Source organism: Mustela nivalis, assembly GCF_964662115.1.
Source record: "Mustela nivalis genome assembly, chromosome: 12".
Classification (NCBI taxonomy): domain Eukaryota; kingdom Metazoa; phylum Chordata; class Mammalia; order Carnivora; family Mustelidae; genus Mustela; species Mustela nivalis.
The window spans coordinates 90,697,405-90,719,273 of NC_139031.1; the positions used below are offsets into that span (position 1 = coordinate 90,697,405).

General features: G+C 53.7%; 1 protein-coding gene and 1 long non-coding RNA gene across 2 annotated transcripts; one reads left to right on the plus strand and one right to left on the minus strand.

Moving 5' to 3' along the window:
• Positions 1 to 5,339: 5,339 nt before the first annotated feature.
• PURB (purine rich element binding protein B) lies at positions 5,340 to 7,888 on the minus strand. The gene has a single exon (XM_082692139.1). It carries the CDS (start codon positions 7,741 to 7,743, stop codon positions 6,826 to 6,828), a length of 918 nt encoding a protein of 305 aa, XP_082548265.1. The 5' UTR covers positions 7,744 to 7,888; the 3' UTR covers positions 5,340 to 6,825.
• A 171-nt stretch (positions 7,889 to 8,059) lies between these two features.
• Positions 8,060 to 11,177, plus strand: LOC309844832. Its single transcript, XR_014300923.1, has 2 exons — positions 8,060 to 8,322; positions 10,462 to 11,177. It is a non-coding gene; the product is annotated as an uncharacterized lncRNA (long non-coding RNA).
• The last annotated feature ends 10,692 nt before the right edge of the window (positions 11,178 to 21,869 follow it).

Genomic DNA, 21,869 nt, shown 5'->3' on the forward strand with positions numbered 1-21,869 from the left:
GCAGCTTCTCTTGAAGCAGAAATCAGTTCTATAAATTCACACACGGGAACACACACTTGGTTTACGACGCACAAGCATGTGGGTATTTACAGAGACGGAAGACGCCCCCAGACCCCTTTTTAAGTACCTAGTTGTCTGTCTAGATCAGGAAGCTCAGTCTCCTGCCATCAAGATTTGGTTTTACATCATTTTGAACGACTTCTGCAGAGTCCCTGCGGGCAGGACCCCAGCCCCGACTTCGGAGTGAACTGTCTAGCAGAAGGAGGCCGAGGGCTGTGCCGGCACGGAGGGCTCCTGCAGGCCAGAAGCTGTGCCTCTAGAAACGGATCAGGAGACAAATGGACTCAGGAATGATCCTGGGAAAACATCTGCATGAAAGAGCAAAAGGAAGACTCAATCCCCACCAAGCTGTTCAACGACACCTACGGTCTCGGTGATCCCCCCAGCACTGAGGGTCGCTGCGGAAGACCCAGGGCAACAGCCTCCTGCTACCGCAGCCGGTGGGGTGAGGCTCAAGAAGCGCGCCCCGTGCTCGGGCTTACACACCCCCCGTGAACTCCCCCAGGCCGGAAAGCCTTGGTGCGTGGGGTGCCCTGCGGGTCTAGGCCTTGCGTCAGAGCAATGAACAGTGAAAACCGCCTGAGGCCTACGACACACGTGCTTCTAGACAGTCTGGTCCTGCAGTGTTCTTGGGCCTCTCCCTGCAGTTGTGTCTCTGAAAACAGAATTTAAAAAGAGAAGGAACATCCTTCTGCCATTGTTTCCAGCCAGGCCATTCTGAACAGCCCGATCTGCTGACGCCAAGAACACCGGGGATGCAGTCTGCCGCTGGACCTCCCAGAGGCAGGACAGACAGACACACTCGCGCACAGGCAGCATGAAGGGGCTCTCCCGCTTGCCCTCAGCAGGACCGCCCCCAGGTCACCCCCGACGGACACAGTGGACCCTCCCTTGTCGGGGTCCGCAGACCTCTCACACACAGGGCCCCCGAGATTTGCTCCTGGACTCCCGACCTCAAGCTCGCTTAAGTACAGCCAGGCCTCCTCATCAGACCATCTGCTGGCACCCCCCCACAGGGGAGAACCCCCACTTGGCTTCAAACGAAGCTTCGTTCCTCCCGCGACGAGGGGCCCACAGAGCAGGGGACGACCCATGCGGCAGCTGCACCGTTAGAGCGGGGCCTGGCCAGTCCCACCCGCACATCTGACTCAAAAGGCAGGAGCCAGAATTGCAACACAAGGGAGATGGTGAACAAGGGTGGTCACGCTGACGGCACAGTCCCTATTTCCTCAGGTAACTCAGAATACATTCATCGAAGTCTGACTTGGGTCAAGGGGAAGGGGCATCACCCGGAACGTGCCAGAGTGCCTAGTCTTCATGATACGCCTTTATCATGTTTTCACTTTCCCAATCAGATTTTCACCCTGACAACTGGACCACATTTATTCAAAGAATGGTCTGTTGAAGCCATCAGTAAAGAAACTTCATTTTAAGACCAAGGACCAGGAACAGTGACTTTACCTCGGGAACTGGGATAAAGGAACTCACTGTCCCCGAGTGAGCTATGGAAACTTTGTGGGGGGGGGGGGATTTGAAAATCAATGACTTTGCTTTCCTAGATTTAGAAACTGGGCAAGTGACGTTCTAGTTTGCCATTTCCGCCCTCTATCTGCAATTTCAAAAACGGGGCGCCGACGCGCACTTTTTAATTTTGTGTATTTTTCTTAGGTAAAAATGGTTTTCCTTCTTTTTTCTTTTCTACAACCTATCCCCCAAGCCGCCCATGTGCCCATTATCTAGGTTACTCAAGGGGGACAGCGTATGTTTCGGAAGACAGTTCGTGGATTTACAGTACTCTAAAACCAACCCTGAAAATGGATCATCTCATTCACTTACTCTAACTTCAGTGCTGTTGTTGGCAGGAAAAAAAAAAGTTACCTTAAGGCTTAAGGGAAAGTAACTTATTAAATTGTGAATGCAGCATTGTTTACTCTCCCATCGACTGGAAGCTAGCAGAATGCATTCTGGATCAGTAATACAAACTTCCTAACATTAGCAAAGATTCTCACTCTTCTTACACAGAACAATATCCATAAGATTATCTAAGGGAGCCTGAGAAACCATGTTCTACATCACACGAAGATCCCATGAATTTCATTATCAAAAAGTGCTTTATCTTTGAGAAATATGTCGGGGTTCCAATGGAAATATACAATGTAAGATCACTCGACACTTTCTCAAGTGAAGTACAAAGTAGAAAAGGAGCAAAACGGCGGGAGGCTCTGCTCTCTGAACAGGCCTCATGCATGTGAGTTTTAGGGTGTACTACATTAAAACTGTTTTCAGAGTCAACAGTGGCACTTTACACCACTCTCCCTATTCTAAAACCTGAGATTGGACACCAAAGCAGTCAACTTTGTTACTTATCAGAGCAATTCTGATCCTTCCTAAAAACAGAAGACAACTCAATTGAATTGAAACTCCAGGGTCAAACCAGGAACGTTCCCCAGGTGGGAAGGAGCCGGACCACACGCGCATCCAACGCCAAGAGTGGCCCGAGCAAGGCCTCTCGGTGAGCCCCTTTCGCACCTGCACCGGAGGTCACTTCCCTCCTTCCCTCTCACTGATCAAGGCCACACTATTTGCAAATGAATATCTACTGAGAGATCAGTTGTGCATTGGACAAAGTACCGCAAAGTGGGTTAAAAATGAAAACAAAATTTACAGTGAAGAATTCTGTGCGTGGCTGACACACTCAAGCTTCCCCCTAAGGCTGCCCGCCTCCAGAGCAAGGCGGACGCCCAGCGATAGTTCCGACACCTTGTGCAGGTCAGCTACCCCCCCAACACTCACACACCGAGGGCCGGTCAAGGTCACACGGAACAAAGCATCCTCAACAACTAGCCTGAAGTGTGCAGCCGTTTTCAGACCACTCAATATGAGGGCACTATAACCAGCCTCTTCTGCCCACAACCCTGCATCGTTTCAGATAAGACAGGACAACTGTTTTGTTTTGAGAAAAGTGAAGCTTGCGTCTCTTTGAAAGACCTGCAATTGACTGCCAGGCGAGGGAGGGGCCGGGCCACCAGCATCCCCTGCAGCACCCCCAGCCCCTCCCCCGGCAGGCAGGCGGCAAACTGTTGTGGAAAGTGACCTGACAAGCAGCCGTGTGTCACGGCCACAGCCCTCCTGACCGACTCCACGTCTCCCACGGCAGCTCAGGGTGTCTGCGCTTCCCGTTGGGCTTCCACTGTGAGTTCTGGGTGCCATGGATAGTCCCGTGGCGCTCTGTGCAGTAAATGCACTGAAGGCTTTCTCCGCGGACTAGAACCGCCCCCCTACTCGAACCAGAGTGGGGACCATAGAAACCACGAGGTGAAGGCGGGATCTCGCCACGGAGTTTCGCTCTTTTGATTCCACCGTTCCAGCGACTGGACTGCTCGGGCCGACGCGGCACCGGCTTGAGAAGCACTCTGCCCACAGCCGCAGAAGGGATCCTCGTTCCCCGCTTCTTAGAAACCGGACTGTTTTGAACATGTGATCAGCTGGGAGGTTTGCCAAGGTGGAAGGACGAGCTCTACATCACTGTTCATAGTAGAGGATGAAAACCAGAACAACAAAAATCTGGTTGTTTCCCAGAGTCTGTAATGCCATTTTCTAATCGGAATTAACAGATTTCCTTTGCTAAGTGCTGCTTCTGAACGAGTTCTGAAATCTGGCCTCGGTACCCGGCCACACATCAAAAGAGCAGTCTCTCTGACCCGCGGACTTCTACTGCCCCAGAACAGTGCGTGCAGTGAGGGTCAGCGAAATGCTACAACCGACCCACACCCTTCTGTCATCTCCCTGCAGTGAAGAGAGAGGCCGGGAGCCACTCCTGCAGGACAAACGAACCTCAGAGATCGGTTAAGACTTACAAACCCACCACTATGACGTTTACCACTTAATCTTACATAGGCAGGTCAAAATTTTAATATAAATTACTTTTTCCAACACATAGCTTATGCATTCTTTGCTCCTTTTTTTGGAGGATTCTCAAATTGGTATCTAAAGATTTACATATGATATATTACTGTTACATGGTCTAATGACTAAGAAAATTTCTCTGGTAACCAAAGCTGATGCCATATATGGTAGTGTTCTTGGCATATGCTCTATACGCCTCAGACCACTTCCACATTCTTTCTATTCAACTAATTATAGCTTAGGAGCCACTGGTGAAGGACTGTGAAGACCCTGTCACTTCTACAGACTAGAAGGGCAAGGCCAGTTACTGCAATTCAGCCAAACAAAAAGAAAAGGAAAAATGCGCCAGCCCCTTGCAAAGGGGAGGTACTGCACCTTAGCAAAATCGAACGGGCTCGCTGCCGCTGCGCAACGGAGCCACCACCGTAGCAAAACAAGTTGGTCTGAACGGGAACTGTACACGGTGTGAGAATGAACAAGTCACAGCAGTGAGCGGAGGGCTGCAATCTGGTTTCTCCCTGCTGCCTCCCGGCTGGAAACCGCAACAGCTTCTCCGGATTGAACGCCGGCTTCGCGGCGCGCCCTTCCTAAAACGGCTTAGGGATCTGTTCTCCGCAGCAAAGAAATCAACACTCAAAACACACAGGTCAATACAGCAGGACATTATTGAAAACAGCTGCCTTGTGGTACAAAATACAGTACGAGTATATACGGATGTCCTTAAAACATCAAAAATACTATTGCTCCCATACAATTTAGGAAACATTCTTTGCGACGGAGAAAGTTTTTTTAAAAAAGGAAAAGCTTTAAAAAAAATCCGTTTAAAAAGTCTACTGTGGAGGATGAGAGTAGAGAAATAGTCTGAAAAGGGCACCAATGTTTGTGGCTCTTCCACTTAAAAAAAAAAAAAACCTAAGATCAACAGTATTCTGAATCATAGTCTAATTTTTTTAAAAAAGCCTAATTTTATGTACAGTTCTTTCCCTCCCTCTCGGCCACGATGCATGAAGATGACCTTTTTGTAGATTACTTATTTCCCAATAAATACAAAAAGATTGTATAGATTGAATAATACCAAACTCAGATAATAAAGGGTATGCAATAAATTAAATGGCAGCTCAGATTAAAGGCAGGCATGCAATTAAAAAAGAAAAATACTAAGATTGTGGAGGTGGGGTTACTTGCCTCCTGGTTGAGAAGGTGTTACCCAAAGAACAGCTACAAACTTGGGAAAGAACGTTAGCTCCCGTTCAATTCCAAGTCGCCTAGGTCTGTGCCACTTCTAGGAATACCTTGGTGATGGGGAGGGATGTACTTGATTAGTAAAAATCATTTCTACTGAAAATCCATTTAAAATATAGAAGAGGCGATCCTTGAAAACCCCAACTTTTATTCTTGAAAAACAGCTGGATAAACTGGCGAAGGCCAGTCTGTTGAAATTTCAAGATGGTAGAAAAATGCTTCCGGGACACGGTCAGCATTGCACGTTCCCTTCATCTCCACCCCGATGGATTTCAGCTTCTAAAGGGCACACTGCTCCAATCACTCTCATCCATCATTTGCCAACTTTGATCGGGAGGTACTGAAACAATGGATCGAGTTCTTAAAAATTTACTTTAGAAAGAAAAAAATGATGCTGGAATTCTGGACCTGAGGATCTTTAGCATTTCAACAAATCCACAGACAGAACTGAAGGTAGGTGAAGACTTCAGTTTTGGTTATTTCCAACTTTTCTGTGAGGACGTATATTCTATTAAAGCTCAGGCTTGCAGCCGCACTGTTCCTTTTGTAGGTATCTTCAAGTTTTACGGTTGAAAATCCAGTCAACCAGTGGCCCAAACAGCTGAAGTAGCCATAATTCAGTGGCTCAGGTGAAACAGCCACAGGGATCTGGCTCTCATTCACCCCTAAGCCATCTCATGGTGAGGACCTCTGTGCCTGGAAACCAGGGGAAGGACTTCAGTGAGCAGCAACTAAGCCACTCACGACAGTCCTTGTGCTTAATGTCACATTTCTTCCTGTGCCCACCTCAGCAACCCCCAATGTAAAATGACCCTTAGCTCTGAAAAAACCCTTGGCCAACTTCTAAAATCCTTTAGTAACAGATTCTAGTTGAAGAAATGACATCTGAATCCCTTGGCATCCAGGAAAACAAAGCCACAAAGAGACAAAGACACTGGTCCTGGTTCCACGCAAAACCATTTTAGACGAAACGGACCCAATTTCTTTCTATATTCCCTGGTGGCTTCCTGAATTCTCATTCTGCCCTGTCCATGATTATTAGAAGTCGCGCTCCTTTTCACGAAACCTGCACCCTCAGAACGGGGCAGAGACCAAGGCCTCGCTCTTCTCAAGAATTCCACGAAGACCTAGATATGCTGATCTCAATAGAGGTGGAGACCCACCCCACAGCAATGAGGCCCGGTGAGCTCGTCAGGCCAGGACCCCCGGGTAGAACACAAAAGCAGTTGTCTCGGATGGGTCTGGGGAACCCGAGCGTTCCCTGGCCCCGGGCACGAGGGGATCTGCGCCCCTGCAGGGCTGCCCTGACCGGGTCACGAGCCCCGGCTGGAAACGATGGAAACCGAGAAGCCTTCGCTCAGTCTGCCTCCGTTCTGCAGGCTGGTCGGGGTCAGTTCCTCGGAACTTTGCTGCTTTCCTCGAATTGTCCGCGATGGTTCTCTTGTGGTTATTTCTTTCAATGAACTGTTCTGTTTTTGAACTTTGTGAGCTCCCGACGGGGCCCCCTTGCCCCGCTTCCACTAGCCCCCTGGGGAAGAGCAGGAAGGGGGCTCTCCAGCCAAGGGGATGGTGGGGGGGGGGGGCGGGGCGGGGGGGCCCATCGGGGAAGCGGCGGCCTCAGTCCTCGTCCACCTCCTCGCCCTCCGACTCGTCGCCGCCGCGCCTCTCGTACAGCTTATCCCTCTGCCGCTCCTGGATCTCCTTCATCTCGTCCGCGTACCGGCAAAAGGCGCCCCCGAACTTGCCCCAGGCCTTGAAGGGGACGGTGATGGCGTTGCGATAGGACGGCTTCACCTCGCTCACGCGCAGGAACACGCCGTACTTGTTGCAGCCCACGTCGAAGAAAAAGCGCTTGGAGTCCACAGTGATGGACGTGCCTTCCGGGAGCTCGCCGTACAGGCCGCCGCCCGCGCCCCCCGCGCCGCCACCCGGGCCGCCCGCCAGCTCGTCGTCGTCGCCGCCGTAGTCGTCGATGAGCTTCGCCAGCGCGTCCCGGAACTCGATGAGGCCCTGCGCGGGCAGCGCGATGGTCTGGCCGCTCTGCAGGCCGCCGGGCCCGGGGCCGCCGCCGCCGCGGTTGACCGTCTGGCGGATGCGCAGGAAGCGGCCGCGCTGGTTCTCCTTGAGGTCCAGGTAGTACTTGCGGTTCTCGCGCACCAGGAACTCGCTCTTGAGCGCGCGCCGCGGCCCGCCGCCCTCCTCGGCGCCCGCCGCCGCCGCCGCCACCTGCTCCGGGCTGCTGGGGCCCAGCTGCGCGTAGTGCTCGATGAAGTCGCCCAGGTAGTCGCGGAACTCGGCAGCCACTGCCATGGACAGCGTCAGGCGGCTCTTGGAGCCCCCCGCGCCCACCTCGGCGATCTTCAGGAAGCGGCCCTTGGCGTTCTGCTTCACGTCCAGGTAGAAGCGCTTGTTCTGAATGTCCAGCCGCTTCGAGGCCAGCTCCTGCGTCTCCTGCTCGCCGCCGCGCGCCGCGGGCTGGAAGCCCCCGGGCCCGCCGCCGCCGCCGCGTTCGCTGCCGCTGTCGCCGTCCGCCATCTTCTCGGCCGCCGCCGCCGCCGCCGCGCTTCGGCCGCCGCCGCCGCCCGCCGCGCTCGCGCCCGCCCTCCGCCCTGCGGCTCGCTCTCCGGGGCCCCCAGCCTCGCCCGCCGGCCGCTCACGCGCTCCCGCCGCTCATCGCCGGCCGCCGCCGCCGCCGCCGCCGCCCCCCATCGCCCCGCGCTCCGCCCCGCCACTTCCGTCCGGCTCGCGCCAGCTTCCGGCGCGTGCCCCCTGACGACACCCGCCCCGCCCACACGCCCTCGCGGCCGGAAGCGCCGCGCGCCGCGGCGGCGGTGGGGCGCAGGACAGTGACGTCACGGCGCGCGGCGCCCTGGGAAGCGGAGAGTCCCGGGAGGGGGAGAACGTCCAAGAATGGGGAGGGCGCGGGAGGGCGCGGGAGGGCCCGGAGACGGTGTGCGTCCGGTTTGCGGTCGCGTGTCTCCCGGGTCCCAGACCTGTCGAGATAACTGCACTCCTTGTAGGAACAGCGGTTACAACTGCGGCGACCTCTGGAGGGAGAGTCATTAATGGAGGGAGGAGGCCGGGGTCGTCCGCCTTCAGAACAAAGCTGACCCGGTAGCGTTGCTGGGCAACGGCCGGGGAGCGGCGGGCGCTGCGCGTCACGTGGGCACAGTGACGTCATCGCTGCGGGCGGGAGGGGTGGGGGGTGGGGGCGCAGCTTCCGTCCGCCGCCGTGTGGGCGCGGGCGGGTCGGGCCGAAAAGTGTCGGGGCCGGGGAGGACGTGGGCCCCTCGGGGCGCTGCAGCCCGTTCGGCCTCCGCGAAGGGTGTCCCCGCGGCCCGGCTCAGCTCGGAACGACCCGCCGCTCCTCTGCTCTCGCGGGGCAGGCCTGCTCTGCCCGGCGGGTCGCATCTCGGGCTTGGGTTCGGAGCCGAGGTCTCACCTCTTGGGTGTATTTGGTGATCACGTGTTTCTCAGATCCTTTACAGTTCGTGTTTAAACTTGTGATGACGTCATGCCTCAGGGGTTTTCTCGTTGGTGACATTTGGGTGCACCCTGTGGAGCAGAGATTCTGAGCCGTCAGACGGCCAGCTGTTCCCTGCCGTTTGGTGGACGGGGACGGATCCCGGCAGGTGGTGGTGGGGGTGGTGACCTCGGGCGGACGGAGCACCTGTTCCCACACGGCAGGAAGTCTGGTTTGGCTGGAGCTCAGGGTCTGCGCGGAGGGGGCGGGGAACACCGCCGCGGGAGGGCCTTGACCTCTAGGCAGGGGTTGGGGGCAGAGCTGTGTGAGCGGCCGAGTGACATGTGTGTCTGCTCTGTTGTTGGAGGACGTGACCGCGGGCACGGGATGGCATGGCGGGGTCCATTAGCGGCGACAGCTGTGTTGTAGCCCCAAGGGAGCAGGGACTGGACATGGCTGGTGCCGAGGGAGGGAGCACGTGGGGTCTTTGGGGCAAGAGAAGCTTCAAGATTTAAAAACCCGGGGAGGCAAGAGGAGTCTGCGTTGATGTTAGACCGCCCAAGGCTGCTGGGGAGGACCAGTCCTGGAGATGATGGGGAGCACTAATGAGAGACCTCCGGGTCCCATCCCTGAGGTGCGCCTCCCCCATGCAACTCACAGAGAATGGAGCCCAGCGGGATGAGCTTTGGTGCATTTTTGTGGTATCACATTCCTTGTCCAGAAGCTCATTTCTTCTCAATGACCTTAAAACACCTGCTGTGACTGCCTTATGGCAAATCCAGCACAGATGCCCGGGTACGAGTGTCAGGTGGCGTGTTAAATTTAAAGAGCTGGCTGGCTGCCAAGAAGAGACAGGGTCTGTGGGACGCAGACAAACCCAGTGGAGGAGAGGGGCAGCAGGGTTGGGAACCACAGGTGGGATGGATCTGCTCTTAGCTCCCAGGAGACAGTGTGGAGGGATCAGGGAGGCAGACAAGATGGGAGGACAAAGACTGAGGAGTCAGTGGTACAGTTCGTACTGAGCCTGCAGAGCCACTGCCCACAGGTTCTGGGGATGGGCAAAAGTCACACAGCTCCGAGACCTGTAGCAGAGATCCCCGATCACGTTGCAATTCTAAGTTCTCTTTCTAACGCCGCCATTTGGGAGTATGTAAGCCAGATGTCCCGGTGCTATAGAGTGAATGTGGGTGGGGAAGGACAGCACCCAGCAAACAGGCGTCCAACTGCCTTCCACAGGCTTGAGTCATCCCCGAAGCTGGGGAGCACACAGTGGGTGTTCGTTCAGTGAGGGCCTGCAGTGGCCAGGAGATGGGCATGGAGGGAAGGGCTCAGCCCTGGCAGATGAGCAGGGAGCGTAGAAGAGAGATAGGAGCTCCTGGTGCAGAGGCAAGAAGATGGGGCTTTCTGCCAAAGGCCTCGTTGGCACCAGGGCCTGAGTGAGGCCTCCTGCTGAGGAGGAGGCTTGGGCATGACTAGAATCCCCCTGAGCAGCTGGTCTGGCTGAGGCTGGGGCCAAAGCTTGCTGCTTCCTGCAGCCGCCGTGAGCAGTTGGCGCTGGGCAGAAGATGCAGATGGCGGTGGTCCTTGCCAGGGCTGAGGAGACACACGAGGGACTGGGGTTGGTGGCCTTAGATGACCAGCCCTTCTCCCAGTTCTTGCTCCACATCCCTGTTACTGTTCCTATTAAGCTTAAAATGGAAACAGTGGTTCAAGAGTAGCACTCTTGACCCACATCCCCCAAATGTCAGTAATGTAGCACCTTTGTTCTCTCTCTCCTTTTCTTCCCCCAGAACTATCTTAGAATGAGCGGCAGACAGGATGCTATGGTGTCCAGGGGCGCCCTCGTCGCAGGCACTGGCACCAAGGCTCCTGGCTGCACCCCGTTTGCGGATCTGTCTCAGCGTGACGCTCTGGTCACGATTCCCAGCTGGCGTCCATCGAAACCTCCAGCGACATCTTGGTTTGCTCATGTACAAACTGAAGAGATTGCCTCATCCGGGCTGGCAGAAGGCCCACACCTGCTGTCTTTCTGGGCATTTTTGTCTCCTGTGAGGTAGAAAATCAATTCCTTGCTCCAGTGTGGAGTTCCAGGCAGTTTCTAGCCTTGGGGCTTCTCAGTCAATGCTCTCCAGGATTTGAAGCTGCTCTTGGCCTTAAAACAAGTGCACTCCCAGAGGCTGGCAGACAGCTTCACTTGTCAGCCCCGTGTAGCCTGTGCTCACCAGCACTGCTGGGGGCCTTGGGAGCCCCAGGAGAGGTGTAGTCCCTCCTGGAAAGACTCCAGCCTCCACTGCCCAGCACTTGGTGACGGCAAGCGGCTTCCCTCCAGCTTCCCAGCTGTCAGCCTGCTCCCTCGGTGGCCCATGAGCTCCAGAGCAACTTCCCCCTCCTTGCCGATGTTTGTCCTGGGTGTGTGGATGTCTCCCTTAGGCTGCCCGTTCTTTGAAGACACGGTGTTGAGTTGAGAGCACACCCGCATTAAACCCAGAAGTACTTTTTCTCTTTGGGGAAAGTATGTGTCAGACGAGAGGGATGAAACCCGCAACAGAACAAGCTTAAAAGAAAAAGGATCCCAGGGTGCCTGGCTGTCTTGGTCGGTAGAGCATGTGACTCTTGGCCTCACGAGTTGTGAGTTCAAGCCCCATGTTGGCCCTGGAGCCTACTTAAAAAAGTAAAATAAAATTGGGGCACCTGGGTGGTTCAGTGGGTTAAGTGTCTGACTCTGATTTCAGATCAGGTCTTGATCTCAGGGTTGTGAGTTCAAGCCCTGCAGTGGGCTCCATGGTGGGCGTAGAGTGAACTTAAAAAATTGAATTAAGGGGCACCTGGTGTTTCAGTGGGTTAAAGCCTCTGCCTTCGGCTCAGGTCATGATCCCAGGGTCCTGGGATCGAGTCCTGCATCGGGCTCTCTGCTCAGCAAGGAGCCTGCTTCCCTCTCTCTGTCTCTCTCTGCCTGCCTCTCTGCCTACTTGTGATCTCTGTCTTTCAAATAAATAAATAAAATCTTTTAAAAAAATTAAATTAAAAATAAAATTTTAAAAAGGGAACAGGATTCCTAGAAATAGAACAGTCAGAAGTTGTAGTCGCTGGTTATGCATAAGCAGGTCTGGGGAGGCCGTGACTAGGGTCACTCTTGCCTCGAATGGAGGGCAGCCTCTCCTGGGGGACAACAGGGTGTGACGAGCCCCCTCCCAGCTGCTCGGGGACATGTTTGACCTTTTCCAGTGACCCTGCATGACCTGAGGTCTCCACAGAGCCAGACAGCAGCTATCTTTTCTGGCTGCTTGTTCCATCCAGAATATCTTAGGGTTTTGCCCTCGCTCCAGAGCTTCCTGGGAAGTTTGCTTCTGCCTCTCTTGCCCCTTCCAGAAGGTCGTCTGGCTGAGCCCTTGTCCCCTGCCCGGTGAGTCCGTGTGCCCTCGCTCAGCCAACCTCCCTTAGACTGGTGATGCCCAGGCCTCCGCTGCACACAGAGCAAGGCCACATGGTTGAGGGACCCAGGGGTGGAGATTGAAACTGGCCCTGTGACCAGGGGTTACAGTCTGAGGTGCCTGTTCGAGCTGACGGTTTCACTCCATGAACAAGCGCGTGCGCTTGCACAGGGACGTGGGCAGATGTAGAAGCATACACCTGCGGACACACAGATGTGGGTGCGTGTCTGCGTGTTTCCTCAAAGCAATGACACCCCAGCCGCAGTGGGCACGCTGAGCACCACATCTCAGTCTCTCAATTCTGTTCTCTGCTGGAAGGAACCAGAGCTGCTCCAAGAAAGGCCTGGCTCCGGGACGGGGCGGAGTGAGTGCAGGCTGAGCCTGGAGAACTGGTGGCAGCACTTGCTCAGAATGCGAGGGGGTGCCCCAAACAGTCCCTCGGGCGGGGTAGGTCTGGGACTGCGTAAGCATCAGAGAACGACAGCCACAGACTAGCCGGTGCCTAAGATCAGAATCCCCTGTGCACTTCCTGATGCGAATGGGAGAAGAAAGCCTGTCCCTACCGGAAAAAGGTCACTGATAAGGAAGAGAAGATGAAATTTGAGAAACATTTAGTGGCCAACAGGGTAACAATGGACAAAAAATACCCAGGAGATGTTGAGCCTGGCGGGTAGAGCTTGCTGAGTGGCTCAGGTGTGTGCCTGGTCCCAGTGCAGGTCCACACCAGACATACCTGCTGCCCCACTGCATCCCTAGGTCCTCCCGCCGTGGTTCCCCTGAGCATTCCCGCCAAGAATGTCCGTCATGTAACCATACTGTTTGAATTTCCTGGCTGTGACCGTGAACAATGGCTGTAGCGACAGGGAAACATTGGAAAGTGCAAAGAGCTTTGGGGCTGCAGTTTATAGAAACATGCACGTGGGCAGAGTGATGGAGCATCAGGAGACAGTGTCAGCTGTGGGACAGTGGGCGGGGCCTATGCAGGAATTCCCACCTGGCTTCTCTCCTGGAGCTCTCTGCAGGTATAGCTGAACAATTCAGTTGGCAATGTGTGTGTGTGTGTGTGTTTTTTTTTTTTAAGATTTTATTTACTCATTTGAGAGGGAGTGCATAAGCAAGGGAAGCAGCAGAAGGAGAAGCAGACTCCCTGCCAAGCAGGGAGCCGGATGCAGGACTCCATCCCTGGACCCTGAGATCATGACCTGAGCCGAATGCAGACACTGAACCCACTGAGCTCCCCAGCATCCCGGGTTTTATTACAATAGTATTAAGAACAAACGAATGATAAAAAGAAAACCTAGTATATGAACTAATGTTAACAATACTTGATGGGGGGGCACCTGGGTGGCTCAGTGAGTTAAGCCTCTGCCTTTGGCTCAGGTCATGATCCTGGGGTCCTGGAATCGAGCCCCGCATTGGGCTCTCTGCTCAGCGGGGAGCCTGTTTCCTCCTTTCTCTCTCTGCCTACTTGTGATCTCTGTCAAATAAATAAATAAATCTTAAAAAAAAAAATCAAAACTTGATAGGGGCGTCTGGGTGGCTCAGTGGGTTAAGCCTCTGCCTCCAGCTCCAGTTGTGATCTCAGGGTCCTGGGATTGAGCCCCGCTGTTCAGCAGGGACCCTGCTTCCCCCTCTCTCTGTGCCTGCCTCTCTGCCTACTTGTGATCTTTGTCTGTCAGATAAATAAATAAAATATTTTTTTAAAAAAAGTTCTGGAATCACCGGCCATTGCAAGAACTAGGGCACTGCCAATGACGAAATCTGCCCTTTGTTCCTCTCAGAGTCTGTCCCCCAACCTCTGAAATCCTAAATTATATAAAAAAAAAATTACTTATCTATTTACTTATTACTTTATAAGAAGGGAATTCTGTTGTAAGAAGCAAATATCAGGAGTGCCTGGGTGGCTCAGTGGGTTAAAGCCTCTGCCTTTGGCTCAGGTCATGATCTCGGGGTCCTGATATGGAGCCCCGCACCGGGCTCTCTGCTCAGCGGGGAGCCTGCTTTCCCCTTCTCTCTCTTCCTGCCTCTCTTCTTGTGATCTCTGTCTGTCAAATAGATAAATAAAATTAAAAAAAAAAAACATCACAATAAAGCGGGTCAGATGAATTTTGGTTTCCCAGTGCATGTGGAAATTAGATTTACCCTGTGGGTTCTGTGTGCAGTAGCATGATGTTTAGAAAGAACCTACAAGCCTTAATTAAAACATCCTTTGAGGGGCGCCTGGGTGGCTCAGTGGGTTAAGCCTCTGCCTTTGGCTCCGGTCATAATCTCAGGGTCCTGGGATCCAGTCCTGCACTGGGCTCTCTGCTTGGTGGGGAGCCTGCTTCCTCCTCTCTCTCTCTGCATGCCTCTCTGCCTACTTGTGGTCTTTCTCTCTCTCTCTGTCAAATAAATAAATAAAATCTTTTTAAAAAAATCCTTTGTTGCTGAAGTAAACTATATTATCATGCGAGTTGTCTGTGAATCATCATCACTGACCAGAGATCATCTTAATGGATAAAATAGTAATGAAAAAGCTTAAATCTTACGAGAATCAGCAAAATGGGCTGCAGACATTAAATGAGCAAATGCTGGTGGGAAAAATGGTGCCCACAGACGTGCTCAACCAGGTCTGACAGAAATCTAAAATTTGTAAAAAAAAAAAAAAAAAAAAAAAAAGCAAAATCCATGAAATACAATAAAGTGAAGTGAAATTCAATGAAGTGTGCCTGTGCGTGTATTTATACAGAGTGTGAGAAAGCGAGAGAGAAATTTATTTTAAGAATTGCTCATACTGGGGCGCCTGGGTGGCTCAGTGGGTTAGGCCGATGCCTTCAGCTCGGGTCATGATCTCAGGGTCCTGGGATCAAGTCCCGCATCGGGCTCTCTGCTCAGCAGGGAGCCTGCTTCCCCCCCCCCCTCTCTCTGCCTGCCTCTCTGCCTACTTGTGATCTCTGTCTGTCAAATAAAATAAATAAAATATTAAAAAAAAAAAAGAATTGCTCATATTGTTGTGGGCACTGGCGGCATCTGGAGACCCAGCAGTGAGCTGATGTTGCGTCTGGAGGCAGAGTTTTTTCCCTTGGGGGGGAGCCTCAAAGTTTTTCTCTTAAGGCCTTCAACTGATTGGATGAGGCCCACCCACGTGATGGAGGGTGTTCCGCTTTAACCGGAGTTAGCTGATGTAAATGTTGACCTCACCTAAACCAGACTTTCACCCTGACATCTGGTTTGGTGTTTGACCAAATATCTGGGTGCTGGGGCCTGGCCAAGCTTTCCTACCCATCATGGTGTGAAGACACGCACATTATTTTGTCTAGCTGGAGTGAACAATGTTCACTGCTATATAAGACACTCTGTGGGCACCTGGGTGGCTCCATGGTTAGGTGTCTGCCTTCAGCTCAGGTCATGAGCCCAGGGTCCTGGGATGGAGCCCCAAGTCAGGTTCCCTGCTTGGTGGGAAGCCTGCTTTCCCTCTTCCACTCCCCGAGCTGGTGGTCCTGCTCTCACTGTCTCTGTCAAAGAAATAAATAAAAAGACGCTATAGGGAAATGCCACCAGCTTGCGGCTTCAGGGTCATGGCTGCTGTCACCAACAGGCCAGGGGACTCTGGAACTTGTTTTCTGGGGCACACAGGTGGGGCTTGGCTTCGGTGAACACCCAGGAGCCGTTTCCCGAGCTGTTGGGCCTGGAGTGGCTGGGTTCATGCTCGCTGTTGGAGGCTTTCACTGCTGCTGCCCCTTGGAACAATTTGTTACTTAAACTGTAACCCCTGGAGGATTTTACTAGTTACCAAGCACATTTAGATATGGCCTTAAGAAATATATATACTGACAACAGGTCTTTGGGGAGAAGGACGATATACGACCGTGAAGCTGGGCAGCTGGGGATGGCCGGCTCGCTCAGGGCAGAATGCCGCCCCTTCACAGAAGCCGGGCAGCCGGGAGCGCCCGGCCCGCCCAGGGCGGAACGCCGCCTGCTTCAGGGAAGCCGAGCACCCTGGAACGCCCGCCCGGTCAGCTCAGGATGGAACGAAAACCGCCTGCTTCCCTTTTCCGTTATCGCTCCTTTCTCTTCCCAGAAGCACCGTTGTTAGTTAGATGAGTCCTTTGAATGTGCTTGTTTAACTATAAACCTTACCCTCCTCCTTGCTTGTCTGCAAGATGTGACTAACGTTTGACCTTCATCAATCCTTCTATTGGCTATTGTTTTCTATCCAATAAAAGTGAGGCTGTGGAGTTGCTCGTGGCAGCAGTCCTTTTCAACTGTCGTCCCCTGCTCCCAGTCTTTTGCAGCTGACTTGTTTGTGCCTAGTTCTTCTCTCGTCGCCGGCTGGAAACGGCATTTCACCTGCATTCCGCATAGACGGGGAGCTGTGTGTGTGTGCGCTCAGTGCAACCACGCTGGCTTCTCTGTCCCGTCTGCGCCTGTGGCTTGTCCTTCCCTTTCTTCAGGGTGGTCTTGGTGGCAGCCCGTGTGCCGGTTCGTCAGTATGCGGCAAACACTGCAGTGTGTCCCCAGCTGCCAACCCGACCCCGTGCCCCAGTCCAGCAGCTGGCTCGCATTTGATGGCATTGTTCTGGGGTGAGGCCCCCCGTGGATTCTAACAGAGCAGCCGAGAACCCGGGTCACACCCCCAGTGCGTCGAGGCTGCTGGGTTTGAGTGGGGAGTAAAGAAAGCACGAGTTTATTAGACAGGAAAGGGCAGCCCCAGCCCAGCAGGTGGAGCAGGAGTAGAGGATGAGCCAGGGAAGCTTCCAGGCTTCCAAACACACTGCCCTGGGAGGGGAGGGCCGCCCACATGGGGAAAGCGGGCCTAGGGACCCCTCTCTGTGTGCGCAGTGCCTTGGGGTCTGGCTGTCCCTGCATGGCCCCCTAGACAGCTTGCAGGCCTTGTGGCTGCCTTGGTTCCCGCTGAGCCATCCCCTCAGCCCAGCCTGCCCTGTCACCTTCCCCGGATGCCCCCTGGAGGTCCCGGTGGTCCTTCACACCAGCCCATGGGCATTGAGGGCTCTCTGAGCTCGAACAGCTTTGTCCTGGGCTGGTCCTTCTGTCACTGTTGGATGCCCTCATGCACTCGGTGGCTGTGGCTGGCTGTCCTGCCTCCACCTCGGACTTGGTGTGGCTGAGACCAGCCCCCAGCTACCCCCAGGCCCAGCCCTGCTGTTCCCACTGTTGGAGGCTTGGCCATGCCATCTGCTCCCGAGGCACCTGCCATGGCTGAATGTACCTAAAAATGGAGCTTGACGCTGGGGGTCAGAGCCAGGAACCAGAGCCTTGAACATGCCCTCATTGCCAAAGCCTGGCCCTCTCCTGTCTTAGCAAAAGGGTAAACTCCCCCGGGTCCAGGGACCATATTTTCCTTCTCTCTCTTTCCAATCAGTTCGCATTTTCACACCTGCCCATGGGGGAAGCAGCCAGAAGCCACCCCCCACCCCCACCCCGTGGAGTTGCTTCTCTATTTGAGCCAAGTTTCGATTCAGGAGATGGAAAGATAGTCTTTTTCAATTATCATTGATTAAAACCTCACTAAAATATTGAAGGAAATTTAAAAACCAGCAAATTCATGGGGCACCTGGGTGGTTCTGTGGGTTAAGCCTCAGCCTTGGGTTCAGGTCCTGATTCCAGGGTCCTGGGATCGAGCCCTGCATCTGGCTCCCTGCTCAGCGGGGAGCCTGCTTCTTCCTCTCCCTCTGCCCCTCCCCCTGCTTGTGTACCTTCTCCTACTGGGTTTTTCTCTGTCGAATAAATAAAATCTTCTAAAGATTAAAAAAAAAAATTCACAGGAGTGCCTGGCGGACTCAGTTGGTGGAGCGTACAACTCTTGATCTCATGAGTTTGAGCCTTATGTTGGACGTGGAGCCAACTTAATAAATAGATTTTTCTTTTCTTTTTTTAAAGATTTTATCTATTTATTTGACAGAGATCACAAGCAGGCAGAGAGGCAGGCAGAGAGAGAGGAGGAAGTAGGCTCCCCGCTGAGCAGAGAGCCAAATGCAGGGCTCAATCCCAGGACCCTGGGATCATGACCTGAGCCAAAGGCAGAGGCTTCAACCCACTGAGCCACCCAGGTGCCCCTTTATTTTCTTTTAAGTAAGCTTGATGCCCACTCTGGGGCTCAACTCACAGCCGTGAGATCAAGAGTCACATGCTGTACCAACTGAGCCAGCCAGGCGCCCCCCCAAAATAAACTCTTTGAATAAAATGAAATGAAATGAAATTTCCATAACCATTTCTCAGTGCATCTGCTCCACAAACGGTAACAATGATAGGATCCTTGACAAAAGGCGAGCGCTCAGAGCACATTGGGGAAGACGAGACCCGGCACACGAAACAAAATATAGATCAGTCGCACATCTTTAAAATGAAAAACTTTCATGCATCAAAGGGCGCTACTGTTAAAGAAAAGACAGCTCAGAGAATGGGAGGAAATATTTGCAAATCGTATGTCAGATACAGTATTAATATCCAGAGTAGGTAAACAACTAAAACTCAGCATCAGAGAAACAGCCAGCCCAATTCAAGAATGGGCAGAGGACTGGAATGGACATTTCTCCCAGGAAGACAGAGAATGGCCAAGGAGTGCGTGAAGAGATGCTCGGCATCACGGCTCCTCAGGGAAATGCGAATCAAAACCACACCAAGATGGCCCTTCACACCTGTCAGGGTGGTTATGATGAAGTCCCAGAACCTAAGTCAGGTTCAGTGGGGTGAGGAGGTTCGGAGCCGACGACGAAAGAAAGAATTCTTAAGACGTCGTTGGTGCAAAAGGTGGTTTATTAGAGCACGGGGACAGGGCCCGTGGGCAGGCAGAGATGCGGCTGCCGCCCCGGGTTGTTAGGAGTGGCTGGTTATATACACAGGAGTTGGGTAGGTGAGGACAAAGGGGTGTTTAGAAGGGCTATTGGGGCAAATAATACTATCAGGATATTGAAGGCTTAGTTGCTATCAAGTAAAGACAATTAGGAGTCTGGTGGAATGTTACATTCCTGCTATCAAGCATCCTTGTTAATGAGATTTAGGTTTAGAAGAAATTTAACTTTATTTACTTTTCCTTCCACCTCCGCCTCCTTAGGTTTTATGGAGGGGAGGGTGACATTTGACTTGAGAAACTGAGTTCTGTGTCCTTGGAAATTGGGCTATTGATAAGGTAACTTCTACGGGAAAACAGGTGTCGGGAGGATGTGGGGGGGTCTGGAACGCACGCATGGCTGGCGGGAACGCAGTGGTGCAGCTGCCGTGGACAGCAGCGCATGGGGTCTGCAGAGTTACCATATGACCCAGTAATTCCGCTCCAAGGTACGTATCCCAAAACACTGAGGTATTTGCACACCCATGTTCATGTCACCATATTCACAACAGCCCAGAGGCGGAACCAACCCAGTGTCCTTCAATGGGTGAATGGCTAAGAGAACTGTGGTCTGTCCACACCGTAGCCCCACTGCAGGGTCCAACCCACTGGAGAGAAGCCCCTGCCCGCCACCAGTGTCTTCCCCTGGACGAGAAGGCCTGCGGTCCCTTCTGGCGCTGATGTCAGCTGCACTGGATTCCCCGGTGACCACAGGGCCTTGGCACCTCCCAGCAGGGAGCTCTAAGTCTGAGGGTGGCCTCAGGGAAGAGTCTCATCTCCCTTTCTGTCTCCCTAGGGTCTCAGGCAGAAAGAGACCATTTCCCCAAGTTGAGAAATGAGGGTCACCTTATTTCTGATGTGTGGGGAGCCAATGAGGTGTGTTGAACACACAGCCCCAGGCCAGCACTCCAAGACCCATTACCCATTACCCACCCAAACCGCAGTTTTGCTCCTCTCCAAATGTGACTTTGTCCAGCCAACCCGGGCCTGTCTTGTCAGCACTAGGTGCTAATCTGCTGATAGAACCCTTCTGTTCCCTGGAGGAGCACAACCTTGCTGGAAACGCTGCCTCCTTGCTAATGATTTTCTTCTTTCCACCCTGCTCAGCCCCTGAATACCTTGTCTTTCCTACAGCTCCTTGGGGCTCCTTTGTACTTGCCAGATGGGATGTGGCCTGATTCCTAAATTGTTAAGTAAAGCCGATAAGATCTTCAAGCCCCTTTGACTGATTATTTGCTAATTAACAGGAGTGTGTCAAACAGCTCTGAAAATATCTGGGATGATTTCTCAGTCTGCATTGCGGTCCAATCCTCAGAGTGGGCCCCAGGTCGGGGGTGTGGGAGGAGCCAGCTCAGACTCACTCCTTCCCTCCAGGGGATGCCTCTGGCCTGCCCTGGAGCGTGGCCTCCTTAGGTCATAAACGTTTACCAGCAACCTGCTGAGTGTGGTTCAGGAAAGGTCCATGATGTTTAGCAGGGGCTCTTGGGGCGGGAAGGTAGGGGCTGCCTCCAGGAGTCTGGTTGGACTCAGGAACCAAGGCCCCCAAGGGTTGGGCTGTAGGGAGGTGAGTCTGGCAGCCAGGCTGGGCTGAGGAGGAAATGGAGAAGCCAGGCTCGGTCAGCAGGGCATCCTGCCTGCCCCTGGTGGCCTCCTGGGGCACTGGTTCTCCCAGGCGGGATCCAAGGCCAGGCCGCGGGGTGAGGGTGTGGGGGCTCCATTCCCGCACGTGGCCCTCCTTACTCCCCTGCCAGCTGCCCTCGGCCTCCCGGAGCCCAGAGCTCCACAGCTGGGCCTCTTCCACCCGCCACAGGGTGCTGGGCATCCAGCCTGTCACCTGTGCTCAGTGGAAAACCTGGTGGGTGTCAAAGACGGCACCAAAACAGGTAAAATGGAATATTAATCATGTTTACAGGTAAAATGGAATATTAATCATGTTTACATTGGTCACCCGTTGAAATGATAATGTTTTGACAAATTGTGTGGAATAAAACATGGTTAGGATCCAGTGCACCTGTTTCCTGTTTCTCTTCACCCTTCTTTGTTTTCGTTTTTTTTTTTTTTTTTTTTTTCAAGATGCAGGGCTCAATCTCAGGACCCTGAGATCACACACAGCCTGAGCTGGAACCGAGTCGAGTGCAGAACCGACAGCCATCCAGGCATCCCTCTCTTCATCTAGCGTGGCTGCTGGGAGGATTCGGATACCATCTCTGGGGGGGACCCTGTGGCTGTCGGACACAGCTCTTCTGGACCAGCGGCCCAGGCGTTGGACTTCCAGGATGAGCAGGGTCCCCCAAGTCTGACTACCAGCCCTCCACTCAGCTAAATGAGCACATCCCTCTGAAGACAGGTGTTCTGACTCAGGCAGAAGGAGGCACCGCCCAAGCACCCTGAGCCCCTCCCCACCACCCGCCCGCGGATTCTCTTCCTCGCAGACCCGTCTGTGGGGGGGCTGTGGGCTCCTGGGTGGTTGGAATCGGTGCTGGGCGCAAAGGACAGGCTCAATCCCCAGACCTGGGCCAGGGAGTCTGGTCACAGACCCCTGATGCCCGCGGGCACCGGCGCTTCCAGACCCACCGCAGAGGCTCCCTGGCCGAGTTCTGGTCGAGGGTGCGGTGTGGGCACACACAGAGGTGAGTTAAAGCAGAATGGCAGCTGTCATCCAAAAGGCAGCTCTGGCACTGGGGAGGTCTATGTCCCCCGTTTCCGTTCTCGCACATCTGTGTGCATTCCCAAAGCGACCCGAAACTCTGCTGCCCTGTAACTGCTTCGTGCTGCCCCGGAGAACCCCTTCCCGCTTCATCCTGCCGATGCCAACGGCGGTCCCAGCAGCTTCCCGTCCCTCATTGGATTGCCTGTGGTACACGGAGCTCCTGCTGGAACATTCTGAAGTTATCCAAGGTCTTCAACGCAATCTTGATATTTCTGCTGGGCCCACTTG